Source organism: Aaosphaeria arxii, assembly GCF_010015735.1.
Source record: "Aaosphaeria arxii CBS 175.79 unplaced genomic scaffold BU24scaffold_3, whole genome shotgun sequence".
NCBI lineage: Eukaryota > Fungi > Ascomycota > Dothideomycetes > Pleosporales > Aaosphaeria > Aaosphaeria arxii.
The window spans coordinates 2,332,995-2,356,413 of NW_022983476.1; the positions used below are offsets into that span (position 1 = coordinate 2,332,995).

Genomic DNA, 23,419 nt, shown 5'->3' on the forward strand with positions numbered 1-23,419 from the left:
GTCGTGCTGAAGACTCGTATTGCAAATGGGCAAAGTCGCCAATACACATAGCGATTCCTTGCTTGCCGATGATTTGAGGTTAGTGCCGCTCCCCATATGTCTCAGTTGGTTCGACGCGCATCGTGAACCCGTCAGCAGATCTTGCGAGCATGATCAACTATCCAGCCAAGACAATATCAGCCTCAACAATGACAGCTGATGTGTGGCAAGTGGTAAAGTTTAGTTCGTCTAAAAGCACCAGATCAATGGCAAAAAAAGCTGTTCAAACCTGGTTGAGAATTCAGCACGGCTGGAAGTGGTTGTTACACGCCCACTACGCGCGGACGGGCATCCGATCCTCTCCGATGCTCATGCAACGGACCATCAGTACGAACAACATTTTCAGCCTTCCCATGCAGGATAAGGGATCAGATCTCGAGAGCCATTTAACTACAGATGTTAGTTAGTTACTTTGTCTTCGCACAGTGTCGTCAGCCTATGGATGCTTGATGACCCGAACGAAGTAGTTCGGGGGTTTGAAGAAGATGCGGGCGAATCATCCAATCTGGCAGCTGTCATAGCAACCTCGTCACCCCAGACTACATTGGGTGGTCTGACATGCACCTCTGGACCTCTTTCCCATGCCCGTAAGTTTGCAACCATTCATGCCTCTTTTCAAGGAAAGCCATTAGCAAATGCACCATCCGTTAGGCACATCTCGGCGTCCGATAACTGCATAGCGCATGAACATTTGGTCCCTCAAGGGTCAAGGGTCCCTCAAACGGGATCCACCGTGCATCGACACCTACACCTATTGTCGATTCTTGTTTTCTCCACATGGTCGCTAGCCTGGAGGTCCGGATATATACTGGCAATGACTTGCATAGTCCTAGCACGGCGGAGATTATCGAAGTCACACGATCGTGCAGTCTGACGACGAGCTGCGAACTACTGCCTCTGCGTATTCTTGCCGTGTCCTTGATACGCCCAACTAGGAGATCGGAAGGGAGGGTGCATCCAACTGTGGGTGGTGGGTGGACTTTTTTGATTTGGCTCATACGCGGGCAAGTGGGTTCTCATGCAGAACAGATTTTTTAGTTGATATGGGATGCGAAGTTTCAACAGGCACCGCCAGCTGCAGTCTCTCACTTAGTCATAGTCTGTCGTTCCTCAAGTACGACTGCGCATCCATCGCACGCGCTAAAAGTCAAGCAAGTCGAGAAGAAGCCGAATCCGGATCCGAGCTTGCCTCCAAGCCGTTTGTTCATTCGTTTGTCTCTCGTTTTCCCCTTCCCAACTCTCTCTGTCTCTCGTCTCTCACTCCGTTCTCCACGGCTTACTTGCAACAATAACAACGGGGTAGGGGAAGGGGTCGCTCCTTGCAGACAAGAAAGTGCTCCACCGGGGCGTAGATAGTACATGCACATACGAGCATCTTGCGTGTTCTGCCTGTTGCAGACTTTTCTCTCTCTCTCAACGAGAGCAATGCCCGGCACTCGGCTGACGATCCAACTTCGAAGTCGCGTGCACAGCGTGGTCGTCCTTCACCATCACAGTGTAATACGGTATCTTGCCAAGCGATACGGCATGTCCCAAACTTTGTATTCGTGATTTCGTGTGATTCATCATATTTTCCCTTTTCGGCCGTCCGACCATGGATGATCACGTGAAGGACCCCTCGGTGTGAAATAACCCGGCCTGCCCCTCATTCCCCCAACTCATACTGCCTTCTTCCAGACAACGAAGAGCATATTTATGCAAAACGCAGTCGAGTTACCCCGCCTATTACAGTAATGTGTTGGACATGTATGGTGCTGTGGTGGATCAACACCTAACCACAGCTATTCAGACTTTGTTCCCAGCTGGAATACAAACAATCGAACTAAACTTGTATCATCAAAGGAACTACAATTATATCTAATCTTTTACAATTCTGTTTACCTCTGGTTCCCTTGACGTCACTTGCGACCTTTCTGTCCTGTAATCTCACAATAACCTCCAGAATTCCATAATCAAGCTCCGCCGCACGACTTGCAAGAGCTCACAAGAACGAAGTCTCGCAGAACGATCAGTTAAACATCACATTCACGACGACGCCCGTCATTGATACATACGCTCATTCAATCTTAAACCCTCAACTCCAATCTACCACCCTCCACCCCTAGGTCCTAGGAAGACAACCATCACTCAAACGACCTACTCCACAATGTCCAAAATCCTCGACACACACATCCACCTCTGGCCCTCGACCGCCACAACCTCCAAGAACCACGGCTGGATGCAACCAGGCCACTTCCTCTCCAAACGCCACGGCATATCAGACTACCTCTCCACCACACACTCCACCTCTCCCCCCGAACTCCAACCCTCTGGTTTCATATACGTAGAAACAGACCGCTACCTCCCGAGCTCCGCCCCAGACGTGCCCACCGAAGCCCCGGAGTCCGAGCTGAGAAACGCGCTGGTCGCTTGGGCGAAGGAACCCCTGGCTGAGCTCGAGTTCCTGAGACGGATAGTCGAGGGTTCTCCAGACGAGGGCGATGGCTTCGAAGCCGCGGATGCGGAACGCATGAAGGGTTGCGTCATTTGGGCGCCTTTCCACCTCGAATCGCGGCTGTTCGATTTGTATATCCGGGTTGCGGAGGAGGTAGCGGGCCCGAGGTTGTGGGCGAAGGTTGTGGGGTTCCGATACCTGCTGCAGGGCATCAACGACGAGGGGGAGATGAGGGCGTTGGTGGGGAGTCAGCGGTGGGTTACGAATTTGCTCTCGCTACGGCGAGGGAGAGGAGGAAGGGGGTGGGCGTTTGACGTTGGGGTTGATACGCATGGAGGGGGAATATGGCAACTTGATGTGGCAGCGGGTATGATTGATAAAATTCGAGGGATCGAGGCAAATGATGGGGCGGGGAATGTTGCTTTTGTTTTGAGTGAGTTGTTTCTTCATCTCTGCTGCCAGTTTCGAAAAAGAGAACAGTTGATAACTAATTGGATGGAATATCAACAGATCATCTCTGCAAACCAGATCTATCCTCCACCCCCAGCTCCGCATGGCCAGACTTCCGACTGTGGAAATCCCTACTCACCCACTCCGCTACACAGCCCGCGGTGTACATGAAATTCTCAGGGGCTTTCAACGAGTTCGCGCCGTCACCTACACCGTCGTCTGTCTCCGCTCTAAAAGAAAGTCTCGGGCCGTTCATAGCACATATCGTCGATCAGTTCGGCACCGGAAAGGTCATGTTCGGATCCGATTGGCCAGTGTGCAATGTAGGAGGGCCGAACGGGGAAGAGAATTGGGGGTTGTGGAGGGAGCTTGTGGCTGCGTTCGTGGAGGAGGCAGGCGATGATATTTGGTGGCGGGCGGGTTGTGAGGCGTACGGTATTATGATATGATTTCCAGTATCAATTCGAAAAAAACAATTCGAGTCGTGTACGAAGACATGTTGAAGCATAAGAAGCATTCCATGACTTTAAGCGCAAGATTTGCTTCCAGGCCGAAATATTATGAACATATTTTTATTATAAAATTCGCTTGCAAAACTTTAGATTTCTCATTTTTTTTGTTTACTTATTGCAGATTGACGAACAATCCACCATCAACCAACAGCTGTGCACCAGTGACGTATTCACTCAACTCGCTCCCCAAGAACACCGCCGGCCCCGCCAAATCCTTCGTCACGCCCGTCCTCCCCAACGGTATCCTTCCCTCCATGTATTTCCTCTTCTCATCGTCGTCCAGATCCTTCTCGTTCAACTGCGTCTTGATCGTTCCGGGGAGGAGCGCGTTACACCTGATGTTGTACTGTCCCAACGCACACGCGCACGACTGGATGAGCGACAAGACTCCCGCTTTCGTGGGCGTGTAGTGGGCTTGCTGCGAGCCGCCGACGAGCGCGGAGATGGAGGATATGCCGATGATGGAGCCGCCCGGGGGGCTCTGGGCGGACATCTGCGTGGCGGCGGCGTGGATCGTGTTAAATGCTCCTGTGAGGTTGGTGTTTACGGTTGAGGACCAGAGCTGAGGAGTGATACTATAGCACGAGTCGAACTGTTAGCAAAAATGCGGTTTCGTGTCCAGGTGGAATGAATGTATCAAGGCGTACTCTAAGAAATCCTTAAACTCGCAGATCCCCGCATTGCTAACGAAAACATCCAGCTTCCCCCATCGCGATACCGCGCCCTGGACGAGCTTCTTGCCGGTCTCTGGGTCGGAAACGTCTCCTGGGACCTCGAGAAGTCTCGCCGCAGCTTCGTCCTTGCTTCCGATGTCTTTTCCGGCCTCTGCAAGTAGGGCCTGATATTGCTCGCTTGACCTTGGGTCTCCCAGGTGATTCACGGCGACGTTGGCTCCGTGGGAAATGTATCCCAGTACGATCGCTTTGCCAATGCCAGTGACGCCGCCTGTTATGGCCATGATCTTGCCTTGTAGGAGCTTTGGGGAAGCCATGGTGCGGAATGGGTCCGTTGGTGTGGAGGGAGAACAAAGGAACGTAGGACAGATAGATTCAGACGGGCAAGGGATGGAGCCCGCGTTTAGGCAGACGGTCACTTATATGATGAAATTTTTGTAGCGACACGGGGCCACTCTGTCAACGGCATATTGTCTATATACGCGTCTGCCGGCGGGGCATTCGGAGGTGCAATGGAGCGATGAAAGACGGACCCTGACGTGGGTTAGGGTCTAGGCCTCGGGTCAACACACACCGACAGGCTATCCCACATGTCGGACCGTATCCGCCGTATTAATATTGCTGTTCTCGAAGGACTTCACATAATTCTGCGATTGCAGTTCGAGCTACAATCATTCATTTGGGATACAGGATGGTATAGGATTCTTTAAGTTGCGTTCCCTATCATACAGGTACCAGGAGGTACTGGATATTTCTACATCTCACACGTAACCCGTCTGTCCCATCCCAAGGAGTACCACAAATGTAGCTTTACCACCAGCGACGTGTTGCAGATACGCAATCAGCTCATCATCGTCATCTATCGTGATCAAGGTCTCTCTATCAGCTTGCCCAGGTGCTTTGTGCACGATCAGTCCTTCGATCTTCATCACAACGGTGCCTGGATGCTCTCGCATGGCGAGCGTCCGAATCTCCGGCACAGTTGCAGCCTGCAAGATTCCTAGCCAGATCATCTTCCCAGGCATGCTAGTAGTCGAATGCGGATGTAGTCGAAAGTAGATTGGCAAAGGTACACCGCCATAGAACTGTGAGGAGAGCAAGTACTGATTTTGATTTGGAGGAGCATTGGTCGGGTTTGATGCATCGGCGTTGGCCATTAGCGAGGGATTGCTAGCAGCAAGTAAGAGGGAGGGATCGATCTGAAGTGCAGATGCATCGGACAATGTAGACAATCCAGCATCGGCTTGATCATTATTGTCGGCGGTTTCAGTCGGACGGAAACGTCTTGAGGATAAGGGTGGGACCATCGAAGGTTTTGCAGGACCAGGGCCGGGGCCTGAGGGTAACTGGCTCTTCAGTGAAGGATCTTTCCTTTGTTTGAAATCACGGAAGCGCTTCATCACATCCCTTGCTAAGACCTCCACTGCTTTGACCTTTTCGGCATGCTTTGCGTCGGCTGGTCCTGGACTGAGTGTATCTCTTAAAATGGGAGAGTCTTGGACCCAAGCTTGCTTCAGGTCTTCCCAGTGCTGCTCACCAGCTTCGAACTTGTTGGTGAAGTGGTCATTTCTCAACTTGTCTTGGAATGCTTTCCTGATCTGTCGAGTCTCCTCGGGATTGAGGCCGAGGATGGTTTTGGCCTCTGGAATCCCCATTCTAGAGTCGAACGTCCGCATACGTTTTGTAACATCCATGCAGATAACATCGAGAGACAAGGCCTTGAAGTTGCTCGTACCCTGAATCGAGACATCTTGCTGTCTGCTTCCGGCGTCGTTGTGAAAGGTGCTGGCCAAATGAGCATTCTCTCGAATCAAGCGATCCTTAACACGACCCCATTTCTCAGGCCCGGCGACGGTTTTCTTATAGATGCCCTCTTCCATACACAATGCCTGGAACTGGTCTCTAATCTGGCGATACAAATCATTAGTCAGCCCAAGGTAGGCTTTGCTTTCATCGATGGTCGTTTCTGAGGGGAACCTCGGAGGTTCGCCTGGAGCATCTGCTGGTAGATTGGCCCATCCTCTCGTTCGCCGGCGTCGTTTGCGATTCGACCATTTCTCGGCGCTTTCGATTTGAAGCTGCTGTCGTCTTGCTTGCCTGCGCAGGGCTTCTTCAGGATCCAGTGGTGCGGGTTCTGATTCAGCGATGGTGCTTTGCAATGCGCCTTCTGTTGGTACTTCATTAGAATCCTGACCATGAACAGGATCCTCCTGTCCCGCTTTAGGGGTTGAATCTGCATCAGAATGCCTCGCATCGTCGCCATTTTCGGCGCTTCCGATCCCAGCATTCGCATGGTTCTGGTCGGCCGATGCACCCTTCTGTTTGCTTTTGAGAATCCGCGAGGTGTTGTCTCGAAGCATCCAACCGTATTTTAGCCTCAGCCTGGTAAGCTCACGGTCATTGATGGTAAACCCCTCATTCTGCATCGTGCTCAGCATTTCTTTCTGCGTGGTGTTGGCCTCCCATAGATCCTTGACTCGGTCGATCAGGGCCGAGTTCTTCAGCGCAAGGTTCTGTTTGCTTGGGAAGTTCCATCGCTGTAATGCATGTTTAGTTTAACGATTCTTTCGTCGTGGACGACCAGGCCGGTGGACTCACTTTGAACTGAGTCTGAAAGGCTCGTTTGCTTTGGTTACGGTGTTAGCATTGATCGTACCATACTATGCAATCCATTCTGGAGAGCATCTGGGGGCTACACATGCGATAGGCTGGAGCGCGCATAATTTCTACGGTGCTCCGTACACCCCGCTTGTGCAGAAGCAACTCACCTTGGCGTGAAATTCCGTTGTTCCCAGAACTCAATCACCTCGTCCATGCTCTTCTTCTCCTCGACGTACAACCTAAAGCAGTCGGCTTCTTTGCCATCCCAATTATACACCATGTTCGGGCCCAGTTGTGCGGTGCAATGAGAGCTGCGACGTGATGCTTTCGTGAAAGTGCGCAAGTGGCGCGTCTGGGAAGCTCAGGACGCCTTCCGAAGTCATTTTTCGTCTAGCCTGTTTGGGAATAGTGATTTGTTCCCAGAGGTAGGTGAACATACGGAATTTCGTTGGATTGTTCGACTGTGATGTGACATAGAAAACTTGTTGTTTCTGTGCCAATGGTTTAATTTTTCCAGGGCGTTAAATGAATGCGGAATCAGTGTCTATACACTGCAATGCCATATAAATTCAACCATCGGTTCTGATTTCTCCCCAACCTTCTATACCCATATTGTCTTTAAAGAAAGTATGAGCATGCTGCTTCATCGATTTGATGAGGTACCATCGTTTTATATGGACTCAATTCCAATATTTGGGGGCGCAAAAAAAACAATAGAATGTCGGTTTCTGAGATATGCCACAATGAAGCCTGGAAGCAGCTTCAAAGCCTTTTTTTTGTGATATTGATATTTACAACTTCTGTCTGGAATCCTTGCAAGAAACCATGAGAAACCAACTAAACCACGAAATCGCAACCAGTGATCTATCTACTTCGCACTTCCATAGCTTCTCGGCTTGGGCGCCGCCGTCGCAGCGGCAGTGTACGTCCCATCGATACCCTGAGTGGGCGTCTGTCCGTTCCTGATGCACCTGCTCTTGTCGGTGAGCTGCTTGGGGCAGGTAACCTCCTCGAAGCTGACGTCCGGGTTGTCGGAGTTTGCGAAGAAATCGAAGCGCCAGTAGCAGCCGGCCTTGAGCTTCTGGGGGAATGCGTCGCACTCGGAGCGCGAGGAGATGCCGCCGTACTGCTTGCCCCAGCCGTTGGGGGGAGCGCCGTACTGGTTCGTGCAGGCGTTGAAGAGGCCGACGCCGCCGCCTGGCATCGCGAGGTCGAAGTGGTTGTTGCCGAGGTCGCCACCGGTGTTCGTGGCTTGCACGATGTGCGTCTTGCCCTTTGCGGGTCCGGATGTGAAGGTCAATCTGGGAGGCGTTAGAACTGGTTCTTGGGTGATTTATAGTTGGATGAGGAGGGGAATTTACTTGTAACAGGCACAGCACCAGGTGCCCTCGTTGCCGCCAGCCAACTTCACTGCTGCAAAACCATACGACGTATCTGCCGATACGGCCCATGGGCTCTGGTTCGAGCACATGTACGCAGTGCCACCGTTCTCACAGCCGTTCCTGGCGGCCATGTCGGCCAATGGGTTGTCCGACTTGTCGCAGCTCTGGATGGGCTGGTTGACTGAAGCTTTGCCACTCCATCCGCACGAACCCTTGCAGCAGTCCCAGTATCGAGTCGTCTTTCCGGTCTTCTGAGCTTCGACTGAAGCGTAGCCAGTAACCAAGGCCAGAAGAGCAATCTGCTTGAGTGACACGAGCATGTTTGCGACTATGTGATAATACCGTAATTACAATGTTGTGAGATAGCGACAACAGACAGGTAGTTGAGGAGAAAACACTTCATGTTATATCGTTCTTTGGGCATCGATGCAAATACTAACTTCATTTCCCCACAAAATTTCATATAGGGTGGTGCGACATCGTACGCCAGTCGCAATTTATTCGATTTTCCAAGAGACCTGGATACCCGGTACATGGCAACTCACTAGCCCCTGCGTGAGAACCTCGCCATCTCCAACGGTATACAGTAATACTCGTCACGCAGTTCTATTGGTGGGCGTATCATTGTCATGAGGCCTCCGTGGAACCAAAACACTTGTCTCGGCATTAGTGTAGTGAAATATGGCGCAGTGTATCAATGCTTGTTACTTTAGGAGATGATGAGAGGGGTTTTCAAATTTCGTTTCATATGAAGTTATAGGAAAGTCGGCTCGCGAGTCCCGTAAATTGCCGGTCACTTGTCATAACAGACGTTGATATAGCAAAACAATATGGATGAGGCTGTTAATGACGAAACGTACGCGAGGTCAGGCTAGCGGCAGCGGGGTGCATGTACCAGGGTAGGACTTTGAGATTGGATCCAGGTTGTATGGCTCCGGGAAAAGTCACTCGCCGTCAATAATTCAAAGTGTGGGGTTCTCATTTTCGGAACTCTACAGCGATCTTCAAAAGAACGCAATAGAAGAAACATTCTTCAATGTACCTAAATGTGCTATGCCAATTCGGTGTCTACATCTATGAAAAAGTGTCCCGGTGTTGTACGTGACATGTAGTTGTAGAGTGCGTGTACGCCAACGGTGGAGGCTTAGCTGATAAAGCTCTAGGTTGTTCATCGTGAGTTTCTGAAAGTTTCCGTAAAGACGTTGTCTGAAGAAGCTGAAAGAAGTCGACGCTGCGCAAGCATCAATCCACTTTTATAGCCCTGGGTGCTGCTGTGTCAGCTGCTTCTATACGAAGGCGAATGTTTGGAAATCATGTTCGAACACTTACGCGTACATGTTCTGTACAAATACATATGCAGCCAGAAAGCCCACAGTTCCAGTGAGCAATCCATAGACAGCGCAGGCGAGAAATCCGTAACAAAAGAAGAGAAGACTGGACACAAAGCCTGTGATGTGTAATTTCGCGAAGTAGTACCATGCCAGGTACGTAAATATCCATAGAGAGCTACTGCCGCCAACCATGAATGAATGCCACCACCATTGATGATTCTAGAAATATAGTAAGTGGTGATGTACATACACGAGTTCGGATGCAGTCTTACCTCGGAGCAAAGCCGCACATAAGTTGCGACAATTGCTACCTCGATGACCGTAACAAGTAGGATGATTGATATGAGGCTAAGAAAGCCGAAAACATAGTAGTAGCCGCTCTTGTCCTGCCATAAATTCTTGAATACGAACATCAGTTCGATGAATATCACCGCGAATGGTATGAATCCTCCGAGAAGAATAGCCTGCATGTTCCTAATAAACCAAGGCTGGGGAGGGATCTGTCGGGGAATCGAATTGGTTTTGATGGGGTGAGTCCATGTACCGGCGACCGTGTACCCGTACCAGCCTCCTACATACACAAGTGGAACCTGTATGAAAAGCCATAAACAGACGAGCAAAATAAGGGTGGTAAACGGTATGGCGTTACTTGAGGCTTGGACCCACACAAAGAGGTTCAAGCAGAATGTGGTTGCAAAGAGTAATCCCGGAACAAGAGAGGCAGTCACAAAAACGTTTTTCTGCCATATTTGTCCCCCAAAAGTCTTGTAAACTCTAGCAGAGACGTAACCAGAAACGAGACCAGCAGCAACGAAGAGGCCTATGCCTACGCTCCCATATCCACCGCGGAAGCTGGGATTGAGCAAGCCAAGAGCGCTGAGTATGAGAAGACCGAGAGCCACGAGGACGAGTTGGATTCCTGAACCCACCAAGGGAGCGAGCAGGCCGCCATGGGGTGGAGGGCGAAACACATCGCCGTGAAGCAGCTTCCAACCAGAGGCGTCATCAACTACTACATCGTCGGATGATGCATCTCCGATGATTTCAGCATCGCTGAGTTGCTCGAGAAGCCCACCCTTTTCAAGACCGGGCGATTTGACCCTTTGATCAACGTTGCTTCTCGGTTTATCGCCATCTGCTCCAGCCTTGATATTTTTATGCAGAGTTTGGGCCACGATAACTGCAACCACTGTAGTCAAAAGTCCGGCGATGACGAGCGAGTTGATAATTGCAAGCCAATGGATGTTGGAACTGTCATCCTGGGCGACAAAGTACATACTCCACCTATTTTGCCATTCTAACCTATCCTCTTCTCGAAAGTAGACCGAATAAGTGAAGGGGATATTCAGCGTCACATTATCGGAACCCTCGTCGTGAAATTGACTGCTAAGACTCATTCCTTGGGCGACATTTGAGATGTCTTCAGGAAGTCCATTAGCTTTTCGGTGGCCTGCCTCAATGCTCTTCGGAAACACCTCGAACCCCACGATGACTTTCTTCCCATGTCGACCGTCCCGGCCAGGTGCGCGATGAAAGCGAATGACGAGCGTGACGTGATTATTCAGGAAGTACTGAGGATCCTGACCCTCCTTCGAAGCCACCTCCTCGCCGAGCTTGAATCCTGCAGCGTAGTATTTACGAGTCTTATCTGTTGTTTGATAACTGGTAGCACCGGGTAGGTTGTCCACAATCCACTCTGCCAAGTAGCCATCCCGGATCAATTCTTTGGTTTTCCTGATGCCCGCAGCATCCATAGTATGGCTGCAAAGGAAAAGTGCCTCCTCGTCGTTGCCCATGACTAGCTCATAATCTGATACCGTTATCCGATCACCACGGAGGACCTCTCCCAAGTTTAACGATATACTGGCACCGCTAGTAAAACGTCCGGTGTGAACTCGACCGGTGGGGGGACAAACGAAAGGTAGATCAGCATATCTATACTGGAGTTCGCTACGATCGGAGTACACTTTGTTGACAAATAGTGGTATTGTCTCGCCATCGTGGTAGCTTTTAATTGAGAACCCTTCAAGGTTGATGAGTATTTCTAACTGGAGAAAAGTCAAGATAATGCAGGCTTCGTACCAGGTATGTAGAAAGCGTGCGTGAGCACCAATAGAAAGTTGATAGCGAAGAACCTGCGCATGTGTGTATACATTCTGTATGAGAGGACTGCTGAAAGGTAATGTGACAGACAAAGTCAATTGTCCCAAAGATGCCAGGTTATGACAGCGAAATGAAGATGGTGTGCTATCCGAAAGTTTGCTTCAGGTTGGGGTTGAATAGTAAATGCCGGCTGAGAGGAAGAGGCAGAACTACGACGTGTTGCGTGTCGCGTGCGACCGGAAGAGGTCGCGACTGCATTCAGAGGGCAGATGGGCAAGAGCGTAGAGATCAATCAACAATGCGAGGGCAAGAGGATGCAGAAGTTGATGTTGATGATCTCAGTGAGGGAATTTTGCAATTCGAGCTGGACCATTAGTGGCCTTCAATATTGACGAATAGAGTGATTAAAGGTGAATTACGAGTTTCTCAGTTCGGAGGAGACGGAAAAGTTGTGTGGACAGATTTACATGTTGGAATGTGAAGTGAACGAGTAGGGGACGCGCCAAGAGAGATGTATAATAACTATTGGGTCACACGTGGAGAAACGCGCGTTACGGTGGAATTGTTATTGGGGTGAGCCGGCATACAACCAAAATGCTCATGATGGCAAATACATGACGTCTTCAAAGGTAATGATACGTGCCTATCTAGGTAGACTGTGACGGGACGAGATGAGGCGGAAGGGGACGGGTCGCCCTCGCTAGGAACAACCTGTGTTGATGGTGGCTAATTGACAATCCCGATCCACCCCTTGCAGTGACCAACACGGCTGATAATAGACAAATTAGATAGTAAGAACAACATCATGAGTATTCAATTAGGTTGTACAGTTTCAAACACTTGTTTGTGCAATACGAGCTGGTTGTGTTTTGCGCTCCTCCCTGCAGCCTTCAAGAGGTCTTATTCTACTTTCCCAATCCCCAGGCAGCCTCAAGAATCACAAATGCCTTTGAGTATGGCATGTGACAGAAGCCAGATAAAGAAAGAGCGAAATAAAGAAAAGAAAAGATGAAGAGGGAACAGAAAAATGACTTGCTATGGCAATGCCGCGCCGACCTATGAATATGCCTTCGGCCTGGTCTCCCGTCGGACTTTTTTTCCCAAACAAACGCCAGGACTAGCAGCGAGCCCTTGTCCTGAAAAAGTACAGAAATAGGAAAAGATATTGTTTTTCAACCCCGCCCAGCGCCATGCTTTGAGTACGTACATGTGACAAATGAAACATCAAATAAGACAGGAGAATGAACCATAGTACCAAGAATGAGAAGTTCCGTTCCAATCGGAGGCCATTATAAGATCGTAAGCGGTGCCGACCACCATGTACAGGTCAGCTTCAATTAGGGGGTGACGAGAGTGAAAATTAACGAGGAATATATCGGGTATCGAAAGCAGGTGGAAAGGAAGAACTGCAACCGGGTGGCGTGGTGCAGTGGCTGAGCTGGCGAGAGAGGGAGAGATGCTTCTTATGACTCTGGTCGTGTGAGTGGAGACACAGCAGGTGTCTCATCGCCATCCCTGGTTGCAGTAACTATGGTGACTGGTGCTGTAGTGGCGTTAGTCACCCCTGAAGGCGAAGACTGTGCGATGCTGCCGTTCGGTCGCGATGTAGGGTTTTCAAGAGGTGGTGTTGTCTCTCCGTCTTCTTCGGGTATTGGTGGACAATACGTTTTCAAAACATGTTTCAGAGCCGGGCGTCTGATAGGCTTTGATAGGAAGAAGTCCATTCCGGAGTCAAGGCATTCCTGCGACATGTGAGAAAATGTAAACGAACAGCAAAGAGAATGGAGCACTCGTACCTTTACATTGCTTTCTTCCGCATACTACAGAAGACATGTTAGCATAACCCATTCGTGATGTCAATGTGTATGTTATCTAGAAGATGATACTTACGGCAGTTAGGGCAACAATTGGCGCGGAGAATCCGGATTGTCGGATGAGTCGAGTAGACTGCAAGCCATCGAGATTTGGCATCTGAACATCCATGAAGATGAGGTTGTAGGGTGTCTGGCGCTCCATGCTTTCCTTGACTTTATCTAACGCCTCTTGTCCATCTTTTGCCACTGTGACATCGTAAACGTCCTCTAGCTTTAGCATGCGGAGAACAACTTCTTGATTTGTCTTTGTCTTGTCAGTGATACTCTACACGTATCGGAACATGCATTGCTTACCTTGTTGTCTTCCGCAACGAGAACTCTCACTTTGTCTCCTCGTTTCGTCGCCTCGGCCTCTACTCGTTGCATTGCTGCAGTTTGAGAATTGGGAGATTCCAAGGGGGGATTTGAGGCAAAGAATGGGGTGCTGAGACCCACAAGTCGCGGCTTCGAGTCGTTCTCGAATGCAACGGGACCAGAGGAAGAGCCAGCGATGGGGTCGCTGCGAGCAGATTGCACTGACCTCCCCGAAAGAGCATCATCGTTGGCTGGTCGATAGCCTGGTTCATCCATCGACGTAGTCTGTCTAGCACCTGGGTCACGGTCACCCAGATTGATGTTACTGGAGCTGGCTGTGCTGTCAGCACGGCTGGCTAAGTGTTTCAGGGGGATGGCCATGGTGAAGACACTGCCATGGCCAACTTCGCTCTTCAACTGGATTGTGCCCTTCATTAAACCGGCCAATTGCGAGCAGATACTCAGGCCAAGACCGGTTCCACCATATTTCTTGCTTAAGCCAAGGTCGCCTTGTACAAAGGGTTCGAAGATCTTATCATGTAGATTTTCGGGTATACCTGGCCCAGTGTCCTCGACTTCGAACTCATAAGCTAACCAGCGACCGGGTGGTGGCGTAGTAGGCCTTTCCTGGGCCATGATGTGCGAGTACGGGTTCTTTTGATCGAAAGCGTTGATTACGTTCGCAGTCTCGTATTGGTTGGGGGTCGAAATTGACACAGATCCAACTTCAGAGCTCGAGGCACGGACACGGTTCTTTGAGTTCCTCATCGAGCTCTGTCTGGATTGTACAGATGTCTTCCTGCTACCGGACGTCGTTGCTTCTCCCAAACAGCGGATGGTGATGACCACTGCCCCTCCTTGCGGGGTGAATTTCAAGCTGTTCGATACCAAGTTGATGACAACCTGTAGTATGCGGTGCTGATCGCCATAAAGAATCATATCTTTCAGTCGACCGAGTCCAAAGGGTCCTAAATCGCCATGTTCATTTGCCCGTCCGTTTTCGTCGACGTTGGCATCATAAGGTCCTTCAAATTTTACCCGTAAATCGATCTTGCCCTCCTTCGCCTGACGCTCAAAGATGGCCAGAACTTGAGAGCTGATGTCTCGTAAACGGAATTCCTTTTCATCTAGACTCAAAGATTGGCCGACCTGATTTTTGCTGAACGTTAATAGATCTGTGAGAAGGTTGAGCAGAAGATCTCCGCTTTTGTAGATAATGCCGAGGGACCGTCGCAACTTAACGGGATCATCTTCTGACATGCAAACTGCGCACATGCCTAATATTCCGTTGAGAGGGGTTTTGAGCTCGTGAGAGATGTTGGCGATGAAGAGTGTCTTGCTCTCGTTTGCGGCTTCTGCAGCCTTTTTGCTCAGCTCCAATTCAGCTGTCCTCTGTTGAACTCGTTCTTCCAGTCTTTCATACTGCATCATCAACTCATCCGTCATCTCATTGAACGTCTTTGTGAGGTCTGTAAGTTCGTCGTGAATGAAATGTTTTCGATCCTTGACCTTGCTAGGGATGCGGAACTGTCGTCGTCTTTCCGCCTCCTTCCTCTCTGCTTTGCTAGCTTTCTGGTTACGACGGAAATGCTTGACCTTGCCCATCCAACCTTCCTTCCGGGCGAGGGCATCCTGGTGGTCGTCACCGTTGGCACCGTCGCGCTGGGAGCTCAAGCTGTCTTCATCGATGACCTGGGGGGAAACGGATTTCTTAGTGGCATCCCGTAATCGTCGGATCGGCCGGCTCGAATAATGGGCAACTGGAAAAGTCAATACCAGCATAGCTCCCATCGTGCCGAAGACGCAGGCGAGAATGATATTCCGAAGTCGGTTGATGGGAGCCCAAACTTCACCATGCGATTGCTCAACGATTACCATCCAATCCACCATTGCCGAGTTTGCAACCGCATATCCCACAGCTACATCTTGTCCTTCTTCATTTCTTGTCGAAACTTTGCTTCCAGCATTGTTCGCGATTTTACTTAGTTGGGTGAAGCCTTTCTTAATGACGGGGAAGTCGGCCCAATCGAAGGAAGAGTTGCTCGTGGCCGAGCCCTTCGAAACGTGTCGATTCACAAGGTCGGTCCTGGCCGTAGGAGGTAATAGGAATCGGACTTGCTCGTTGTCGGGGACAACTTGGTTGGGGGAGTTATATAGCACATTGGCTGGAAACTTGTTGGTCACATTGTTCGGTCCGACAAGTAAGACCAAACCAGTTCTGTCCAATCCTTCCAACCCCTCTACAACATCCATTATCAAATGCGCATCTAGTACTGCAGTCAACCACCCTAATGTCTCGATGTGTGATGTGTTGTTGATGATCGGCATGGTGATGGAAACAAGATTAAGGTTGTCATCCACACGGTAAGGTCCACTGAGGAGGTAGCTGGTCTGGTTGATCTCTCTTCCTTCGTAGAAGGCAACAGTTCGATTGAACGTCGAATTATAAGGGATAGGGGTGGGCTCGAATTTGGGGTATAGCTCCGGGATGTAGCCATATACTGGGTCTCCTAATGTCGCGTTTGATCCATCCGGTTTTTTGTATGGCAACGACAGACCTACCATGGTATCAGCCGTACCATTGAGGACAGAGTATGCAGAGTTGTTGGCAGCATAGAGCTGTGCCTGTATGGCGAGACGGCTATCGCCATCAGCCTGGAAAATGGCTTGTAGATCCTCTCGAGCTCTTGCCCAGCTTGCCTCAGTGTTATTTCCTCGGTTGTAACGTTGGAGGGCCAATTGAATGATGATACGCGTAGCAGATTGTTTGACTGTGGTCTGCATGATGAGAAGATTCGAAGCCAACTGAGCGGACTTGAGTGAGGCAGTCAACGACAACCGAGTAGAGCGAATGTCCAACACAAAGTTATGGTTGGTAATCTGCTAAGAATTAGTGTTGTGTGCCTTCAAGAAGGGTTTGGGGCAATGTTACCCATGTTGCAATCGCGATGACCGCCAATCCGATCAGAGAAGCCAGCAAAACCAGGCAGCCCAGCTGTTCCCGTATGGGAATGCGCATCTTGACCATTGCAGTAGTGCCCAGCAGATGTGTGATCCGACTAAAGATTGGGGTCTGCCCAGGTCGCTGCGCGAGGGTCCACGGAAAGGGCGAGGGGAAAAGGTACCGGCGAGACGGCTGAAGAAGGGCTCGGTCGCCCACGTCCCATTCCTATAACGCGACGGTAGAATTCTGTCTTAACGGAGGAGAGCGCGATGAGGGATTGTCGGGTAGTGAGTCGAAATGCGAAGGTTGATGTGGTAGTCGAGTTAGCTCGTGAGCTGGGGCAGTAGGGCCAGTCACGGCACGGCAGACAACGGGCGGGCGGGTTGGAGATGCGCGCTCTCACGTTCAGAGGTGGATAGGAGGAGAGGAAACGGCGAGTGACAGGCTCTACAACATCGAGGAAGATATCCTAGGATGGAGATGGCCTTGAGGGAGGGACTGAGGGTTCGGGATCGAGCGAGGGCGCGGTCGCGAGTGGTAGAAGCGTGAAAGAAACAGCCGAGAAAGGTAGGAAACGAATAATACGGGATGGGCGAATCGGGCGATGGACAGACCCAAGACAAGCACCAAAATGGGGTACAGCGGACAGACATGCAGCCAACACAGGCGCACTACCTATTCTACTTCTCGTACAGGGGGAGACACAGAGAAGTTGAGCCGAGGGAAGTCCCAGTTACAGGAGAGGGATTATTATTATAATTATCGTCAATATCATTACCATTCTTATCCTTGATTATTCTTAATGTTCCTTGAGAGAAGAAAATATGTACATACAAAACCCCTAGCGATCGTGGTGACCGAACTCAGAAAGGAAAAGAGAGTAGAAAGAGCCCGTGATGCCGCGGCCTTCCGCGCAAGGGCCTAGCTGCCAATGATGCTGGGGATCGTACGGCGCGCAGAAGACGATTACTCGCCCTGGACTTTGGCATTTCACAACTAGTACTCGTACCAGAGTACGGTGCAAGATGTCTACATAAGCACTTGTCTGCACCGTATCAATTATTCGGGTTGGTAGGGGAGCTACAAGTAATAGTAGTGGTCATCAGTGAGGGAGACTTTCCTTGCCAACCGGTCAGATCTCTGCGACATAATGAGCGATTGAAACAGTCTCTTTGCTAAGGGCATTTCAAAGTGCCATGCAACCGCCAACCGCCAACCACAGACGCCCCCCGGGGACCACGGGTGGGACAATGCCATTCCAAAGAATGGCATCTGCATGGCCTGGTTCGTTTCGCAATCCAACGGCACACCCGGCCGCCATCCAATCTGACTGAGGCACAGGATAGTATTTTCGAATGATGGATTGACGGATGAATGCACATCAGTCGTATGCTTGCCATCAAACAGTACGAGTACTGGTAGAAAGTCGAAAACCAAAGGGACGATAAAGTACTCCGTAGTGAGTAGGTTTCGATGCATACCTATGTACTTGTAGGCCCCGGCCGCTGTTCATTTCCGCATCTTCTCGATGGTGGCAGCGATTCCCAGCACATCAGCAGATGGGGCGTTCCTCTGAGGGCGGATCGGCAGATGGGTTGTTTTTGTTGGAGGGCACGGAGGGTAAGCTGAGGTTCTCGACCGGCCTGTACCTCTACTTGGCCCGAGTACGTATTCGCTTCGCTTAAGAAGTCAGTTGGGGTTGGGGCCACGACAAATACGTCCCTAGCAAGGTGCTAGGGAGTGGGGATGGTGCGAGGGAAATTTGGGGGGGCAATTATGGTAGGCTTGTGAATCGTGATTTGCAAAGGCCAACCGTGAGAGAGAAGAGTGTGCGTGGGTAACCCCAGATCAACAACAGATTATGGAGTGGTGCATGAGTGTGAAGAGAGAGAAAAAGCAAGGTATGATAAGTGGTTATTCGTGAATTATGTATGCCTTGTCCTGGTCATGGTCGTCGTGTCATCATCGTTGCTCGTAGGTTTCTGTTTACTGTGTGTGTTTGTTTTTCTGGAAGGGGGAAAGGAGATGGTGGTGGTTGGACCTGGTGGTGGTGGTGATGGATCATGGATGATTGCTCATATTTGCTGGTGTTACTGTCACATCCCCGCCAAGCCAGGCTAGATCACGGACTAATCTCAATACGGATCGGCCTAGAATACGTTAGGTAAGCCATCAGAGCAATCTTAATTTGTCCCACTATACTCTTTATAGGTCTTCGCTAGCTACTTACGTACACAGTAATTATTGTTATGTACATGTACATGTACAGAGTGCACACTACCAAAACCACCACAACTATGTAATACATTCAAAGTGTTCTCAACATTGATAACTACCTATCTGGGTAACTGACTACAATCACCGCAATTATTCCAACCTGTACCAAACTTCATATATCTGGTGGTTTTCATCTGGTCATTATCATGGCCACAAGCCCAACTACTATCCACCTATATTGTTTCCCTTTCTTGTCAACAACTACAAATCTCTAACCACCACAATCCGTACTATATACGGATACATAACTATGTCACAAACTTGTTCCACCGCATTCTCCAAGTGTCAGACGTCTCCCTTTCGCATTGCGGGCCGTCGTCCCAGCTTCGACACAAACTAATAATGAGCTCAGATGCGTCCCAAAAGGCTGAAAACACCCGAGACACATGCCAGGCGTGGTTGACACAGCTGCAACAGAACTAATCACACCTTCTCTTCGTTCCTACTTCCGCGGTAGAAAAAGAGAAGCTCTGGCTCCACTTTCGTCCAAGTCCGTCTGGGTGTAACATGGAGTCGTTCGCAAGAATGACTTTTCGAATCCGCGTGGAATACAACCCTAGTCGCCTCTTCACTGTCCATAACCGGCAATCCTTGGTACTATCGGAGGCAGACGCGCTATCGTCCAGGAGTTCCTTCTCGTCGCTTCGTCGTTACGATAGTGCTTTCCCATTTTCCTGAAATGCGCTATCGGTACCAGCAGGCTACATATGATCCTCTCGACCCCTTCGAGATTCACCGAGAGCCCGTCTGGGAATATTGTGAGGTCTCCGATTTCTGCACCACACGCCGCGTCGATTCCGCACGCCGAGTAAGTAAAACGTGCAATGATAAGTGCAGCAGAGATCTCTTTCAAGACCAGAGACATCGGCCGAGACTCAAGTTGCCATAAGAAGGTAAGTCCTTCTATGCAAACAGTCCAATCAGAAAAATTGAGGGATTCCATCGGGAATGTAGTCGTGCCAACTGAGCTCATGTGTGAGAAACGGGCCCGTGGCCGCCAGGGATATGGTCCACTGTTCACGAAGGCGATCGAGCAAATGCTGGCCTGCGAAGTGCCCGTAACTTCAATCTCTGGCTTCTTGTTAAAGAGAGATTGTAGGTTACTGCGCGTTGAAACTTGATACGCCGGCCCTGACCCCAACCCGCATGGCTCGAACACTTGGGTGCGGCGATCCAGTTGGCGTAGGAAGTACGTATAGAGAGGGCTCTCGTAGTCCGCCCCATCGTACTCTGGTGCCGTCGCAGGTTCGTAGTCGGGTAGTTGCTCATCATAGGGCTCCGCATCTTCCAGTTGCAACGGGTCGAAGCGGGCTGAGAGAGACATGGTTGCTAGATTCGTGGTATTTTCGTCCTGCAGAGGTAGCGTGGCAGATGCCTTTTATAGTCAACCCACATCTCGCGCAGAAAAAATTGAGAAAGCTGCAGATTTGAGATGGTGTAATCAGGCGTTGAGAAAGTGTCAGGCTTTCCTTTGCTCAAGATACGAGTACTCGACGTGACATCACATGATAGTCCATTATACTCGTGTAATGGACGAAAGAGGCAAACGATCGGCCACTTCTACTACAACTTCTCCGCACGAAAGTCTAGTTCCTAGTTTTGATCTCTTACTCTCTCGTGTAGTAGCTTCCTATCACTGGTAGACATCTAGAGCTCACTAGACGGACACTAACAGTACCCAGACGTGCCAGATACATAGTCCCTACTGCATCACGATACCCGCCTTCTACTCTCTCGTGACATTTTTCAGCAGATAAACACAACACATCGCCTGAAAAATCCACACCAATTTTACTGCATTGCACTTAATATCTTTGTCACTGCGTAAAAGCCATCCACAGTGCACATAGATTGCGTAGTCACTAGCAGCAGGCTTTTGCCTGACTGCCAAGCCCTGAATCCAACGGGCCGTGCGAACCTGATGCATCTCGTCCATATCGCGATCATTCTCTAATAATAACCTCGTTATCCCCACTTCCATCTCCAACTTTGGGCAATGCCTGGCATCCAACGCTCGAAAGCTTCGTAATAAATTATCGCTCTACCCAGCGCATAGTGTCGACACATGCGGCTTCGCAGCATCCTCAACCATGTCAATGTCTCCGGAAACTTACGTTTTCTATTAGGCAAAGGCCGTTACAGATATACAGTTTTACCTAGTCCGACATCAATTCGGCTGCTAGAGCTTCTCCCAGCCTCGAAGAATGATGCTGACGATCTCACGTGCCGCTTGAAGTCCTTCGAACTTCATGATGCGCCACCCTTTCATGCTCTGTCTTACACATGGGGTAGTCCTCTGGTCCAAGTTTCGAAGTCGCTGGTGGGCACGAAGACCCAACGATACTCTACAGTTCTACTAGAGGCAAAGAGCGGTGATTCCTACAGTACATCTTGTGGACCCCAGGTAACCCGCAGTTTCCGTCGACATCCAATTATATGCGATGGGCAGATCATCAAAGTAACGTCCAATTTGCGCGACGCCTTGAACATGCTTGCCAGTAGGGTCGCTACACCAGACCCACTGAACGGACCAATGTATTATTGGATAGATGCTTTGTGTATCAATCAGTCAAATGTAGAGGAAAGAAATGCTCAAGTCACCATGATGGGGAAAATATTCGCAGCTGCCGAAAGCGTTATCGTATGGCTAGGGAAGAAGGATGATTTTACGTTAGATGCAGTCACAACAGTAAAGAGGGTGGCCGCCATCCCAGAGGAAGAGTGGGGGGATATATCGTACACATCCTTTTACGATTCTACAACAGATTTTGGTCAACGTCGTCCCGATCTATCCTACTACAACTGGTTGGGTTTCGTTGCTTTCATAAACAGAGCATGGTTCAAAAGAGCATGGGTGCGTGTGTTCTACGCACGAATAGTTCAATCCTGACCGAAGCATGCAGATTGTGCAGGAGATTGCCCTGGCGAAGAAAGCAACTATCGTTTGCGGCAACAAGGTATTGTCGTGGGACGAGTTGTCACACACAATGTCATTTCTCAGAGCGACCAAATGGTATCATCACCTGCGTACAGAAAAGCTGAAACACGTGAAGGTTTTGCAGAAGAGCCCTGGAATCTACAAACGTATCTTGCAGGCAAAGTTGGAAATTGGCGTTGGTCCTATCTATGTCAATGCAGTGCGGCTGAGAGTTGCTGCTGCCATGATATCTGGCCACCTAGAAAGCAACAAACTGCTTTCACTCAGGATATTACTCGAGATACACCGATTCTCTCAGTCCACTGACCCACGGGATAAGATCTATGCATTCCTCGGCCTGGCGGACAAATCCATTGAGCCTTTTCAGACACAATCCAAATCACTTATTCCGAACTACAACCGATCCGTACAACAGGTATATTCAGATGTAGCGCGAGCTTTACTGATCTCGAACGGAACTCTATCAACCTTAGAGCAGGTCCAGGATCCATCGCGCACTAAGATTCCTGATCTCCCTAGCTGGGTTCCAGATTACTCGATACAACTCAAGCCATACCCGCTACGTCTCCGCGGACCTACCGTCTGGACAGCGAGCGACAAGCGGACGTGGCGGCCAAATATACTCACCTTGGAGAATGGCCTACTGGACGTCCAGGGTTTCAGGCTCGACTGTGTTCATCGGACGGCGCTTGTACTTGATGAGTCAAAGGACCCTTCTGCTATGTGGGCGAGCTATGTCAAGCTCGCACTTTCCCTGACTTTGCCCTATCCCAATCCTACTAGAAAGAGCCACGAGCCCTCACGCGTGGAGCTATTGTGGCGGACATTATGCACCGACACCTACAATAAGGTATCGCCAGCACCTCCAGATACAGGGACTCTCTTCATCGACTACGTTCTCAATCTCCAAATTCGTCACCGATTAATGCCGTGGTCTCGCAACGAAGAATTCCAACCACATTTCTCACCATTGTCAGAATCCATCTACCCCGAGTGGGGTAGCCTGTTCGCCCTCGAGCCCGACAGTACCAAGTATAGCCTCAAGTCCTACAAAGATCGCCTAATGACAGTTATCGAAAACACGTTCAATGGCACCTATAGTCCAGTTGAGCTGTCACAGCTGCAACACGATTTCGACCAAGGCGGTGGCAAACAGCGACGCCTATTTTCCACTCAGTCAAACTTCTTAGGCACTGGTCCTCGTTCCTTGAAAGTCGGTGATGAAGTTTGGATCTTGAATGGCGGTCCAGTGCCATATATCTTACGACCACAGTCTAATGGCAACTATCGCCTGATCGGAGAAGCATTCGTCTATGGCGTGATGCATGGGGAAGCTCTCACCATGCGTCTTCAAGAGCAACAGATCTCAATTGAATAGTACCCCTTTATGCATTTATCAGGCTATGGGTACTAACTTTGGCTTCGGCAATACATCACTGATAGACCTTAATTTTCTCACCGTCCGGATCTGGTGTACCGGATCTTCAGTCTTACGGTACATGTACATACTAAGATGTCCATATTGATGTACTCTGGGCATACATTGAGCATAATTCCAACCTGACA

The 23,419-nt window shown here is 49.9% G+C and overlaps 9 protein-coding genes across 9 annotated transcripts; 2 read left to right on the plus strand and 7 right to left on the minus strand.

The window, feature by feature from the left end:
* Positions 1-1,758: 1,758 nt before the first annotated feature.
* On the plus strand, positions 1,759-3,495 carry BU24DRAFT_155586 (uncharacterized protein). Its single transcript, XM_033521321.1, has 2 exons — positions 1,759-2,906; positions 2,984-3,495. The coding sequence occupies exons 1-2, from the start codon at positions 2,186-2,188 to the stop codon at positions 3,370-3,372; spliced, it is 1,110 nt and encodes a 369-aa protein (XP_033386008.1). The 5' UTR covers positions 1,759-2,185; the 3' UTR covers positions 3,373-3,495.
* Positions 3,496-3,529: 34 nt separating this feature from the next.
* Positions 3,530-4,632, minus strand: BU24DRAFT_420719 (short-chain dehydrogenase/reductase-like protein SDR). The gene is made up of 2 exons (XM_033527545.1): positions 4,083-4,632; positions 3,530-4,010 (listed from the first exon to the last, which is right to left on the minus strand). Exons 1-2 carry the CDS (start codon positions 4,424-4,426, stop codon positions 3,548-3,550), a joined length of 807 nt encoding a protein of 268 aa, XP_033386009.1. The 5' UTR covers positions 4,427-4,632; the 3' UTR covers positions 3,530-3,547.
* Positions 4,633-4,802: 170 nt separating this feature from the next.
* On the minus strand, positions 4,803-7,030 carry BU24DRAFT_449296 (uncharacterized protein). The gene is made up of 3 exons (XM_033530934.1): positions 6,878-7,030; positions 6,708-6,735; positions 4,803-6,646 (listed from the first exon to the last, which is right to left on the minus strand). The coding sequence occupies exons 1-3, from the start codon at positions 6,988-6,990 to the stop codon at positions 4,871-4,873; spliced, it is 1,917 nt and encodes a 638-aa protein (XP_033386010.1). The 5' UTR covers positions 6,991-7,030; the 3' UTR covers positions 4,803-4,870.
* Positions 7,031-7,438: 408 nt separating this feature from the next.
* On the minus strand, positions 7,439-8,493 carry BU24DRAFT_420721 (glycoside hydrolase family 45 protein; the record flags this gene model as incomplete). Its single annotated transcript, XM_033527546.1, has 2 exons — positions 8,072-8,493; positions 7,439-8,011 (listed from the first exon to the last, which is right to left on the minus strand). Coding segments are annotated over exons 1-2 (765 nt in total), but the record flags the coding sequence as incomplete, so codon positions are not given.
* A 648-nt stretch (positions 8,494-9,141) lies between these two features.
* Positions 9,142-11,975, minus strand: BU24DRAFT_420722 (uncharacterized protein). The gene is made up of 4 exons (XM_033527547.1): positions 11,506-11,975; positions 9,696-11,446; positions 9,422-9,642; positions 9,142-9,353 (listed from the first exon to the last, which is right to left on the minus strand). The coding sequence occupies exons 1-4, from the start codon at positions 11,576-11,578 to the stop codon at positions 9,335-9,337; spliced, it is 2,064 nt and encodes a 687-aa protein (XP_033386012.1). The 5' UTR covers positions 11,579-11,975; the 3' UTR covers positions 9,142-9,334.
* A 788-nt stretch (positions 11,976-12,763) lies between these two features.
* On the minus strand, positions 12,764-16,856 carry BU24DRAFT_156113 (putative histidine kinase HHK5p). Its single transcript, XM_033521324.1, has 5 exons — positions 16,627-16,856; positions 13,695-16,574; positions 13,417-13,644; positions 13,323-13,346; positions 12,764-13,268 (listed from the first exon to the last, which is right to left on the minus strand). Exons 1-5 carry the CDS (start codon positions 16,720-16,722, stop codon positions 12,990-12,992), a joined length of 3,507 nt encoding a protein of 1,168 aa, XP_033386013.1. The 5' UTR covers positions 16,723-16,856; the 3' UTR covers positions 12,764-12,989.
* BU24DRAFT_156112 (uncharacterized protein) lies at positions 16,857-17,335 on the minus strand. The gene has a single exon (XM_033521323.1). It carries the CDS (start codon positions 17,289-17,291, stop codon positions 16,992-16,994), a length of 300 nt encoding a protein of 99 aa, XP_033386014.1. The 5' UTR covers positions 17,292-17,335; the 3' UTR covers positions 16,857-16,991.
* Positions 17,336-19,225: 1,890 nt separating this feature from the next.
* BU24DRAFT_156139 (uncharacterized protein) lies at positions 19,226-20,468 on the minus strand. The gene has a single exon (XM_033521325.1). It carries the CDS (start codon positions 20,237-20,239, stop codon positions 19,484-19,486), a length of 756 nt encoding a protein of 251 aa, XP_033386015.1. The 5' UTR covers positions 20,240-20,468; the 3' UTR covers positions 19,226-19,483.
* A 32-nt stretch (positions 20,469-20,500) lies between these two features.
* On the plus strand, positions 20,501-23,231 carry BU24DRAFT_389138 (HET-domain-containing protein; the record flags this gene model as incomplete). Its single annotated transcript, XM_033525031.1, has 3 exons — positions 20,501-21,235; positions 21,278-21,769; positions 21,819-23,231. The coding sequence occupies exons 1-3, from the start codon at positions 20,981-20,983 to the stop codon at positions 23,229-23,231; spliced, it is 2,160 nt and encodes a 719-aa protein (XP_033386016.1). The 5' UTR covers positions 20,501-20,980.
* Positions 23,232-23,419: the final 188 nt, after the last annotated feature.

What these genes read in the sequence shown, in the direction of transcription:
- BU24DRAFT_155586 (XM_033521321.1), top strand. Translation starts at nt 2,186, where the DNA reads ATGTCCAAAATCCTCGACACACACATCCACCTCTGGCCCTCGACCGCC. An exon ending in GAATGTTGCTTTTGTTTTGA is followed by an intron (nt 2,907 to 2,983) that starts GTGAGTTGTTTC and finishes GAATATCAACAG; the next exon opens with ATCATCTCTGCAAACCAGAT.
- BU24DRAFT_420719 (XM_033527545.1), bottom strand. Translation starts at nt 4,426, where the DNA reads ATGGCTTCCCCAAAGCTCCTACAAGGCAAGATCATGGCCATAACAGGC. An exon ending in GAGTTTAAGGATTTCTTAGA is followed by an intron (nt 4,011 to 4,082) that starts GTACGCCTTGAT and finishes CTCGTGCTATAG; the next exon opens with TATCACTCCTCAGCTCTGGT.
- BU24DRAFT_449296 (XM_033530934.1), bottom strand. Translation starts at nt 6,990, where the DNA reads ATGGTGTATAATTGGGATGGCAAAGAAGCCGACTGCTTTAGGTTGTAC. An exon ending in CAACGGAATTTCACGCCAAG is followed by an intron (nt 6,736 to 6,877) that starts GTGAGTTGCTTC and finishes CCGTAACCAAAG; the next exon opens with CAAACGAGCCTTTCAGACTC. An exon ending in CCTTTCAGACTCAGTTCAAA is followed by an intron (nt 6,647 to 6,707) that starts GTGAGTCCACCG and finishes CATGCATTACAG; the next exon opens with CGATGGAACTTCCCAAGCAA.
- BU24DRAFT_420722 (XM_033527547.1), bottom strand. Translation starts at nt 11,578, where the DNA reads ATGTATACACACATGCGCAGGTTCTTCGCTATCAACTTTCTATTGGTG. An exon ending in GCACGCTTTCTACATACCTG is followed by an intron (nt 11,447 to 11,505) that starts GTACGAAGCCTG and finishes TCAACCTTGAAG; the next exon opens with GGTTCTCAATTAAAAGCTAC. An exon ending in ATGTGCGGCTTTGCTCCGAG is followed by an intron (nt 9,643 to 9,695) that starts GTAAGACTGCAT and finishes CTATATTTCTAG; the next exon opens with AATCATCAATGGTGGTGGCA.
- BU24DRAFT_156113 (XM_033521324.1), bottom strand. Translation starts at nt 16,722, where the DNA reads ATGGTCAAGATGCGCATTCCCATACGGGAACAGCTGGGCTGCCTGGTT. An exon ending in TCGTTGCGGAAGACAACAAG is followed by an intron (nt 13,645 to 13,694) that starts GTAAGCAATGCA and finishes GACAAGACAAAG; the next exon opens with ACAAATCAAGAAGTTGTTCT. An exon ending in CGGAAGAAAGCAATGTAAAG is followed by an intron (nt 13,269 to 13,322) that starts GTACGAGTGCTC and finishes CACATGTCGCAG; the next exon opens with GAATGCCTTGACTCCGGAAT.
- BU24DRAFT_156112 (XM_033521323.1), bottom strand. Translation starts at nt 17,291, where the DNA reads ATGTCTGTCCGCTGTACCCCATTTTGGTGCTTGTCTTGGGTCTGTCCA.
- BU24DRAFT_156139 (XM_033521325.1), bottom strand. Translation starts at nt 20,239, where the DNA reads ATGTCTCTCTCAGCCCGCTTCGACCCGTTGCAACTGGAAGATGCGGAG.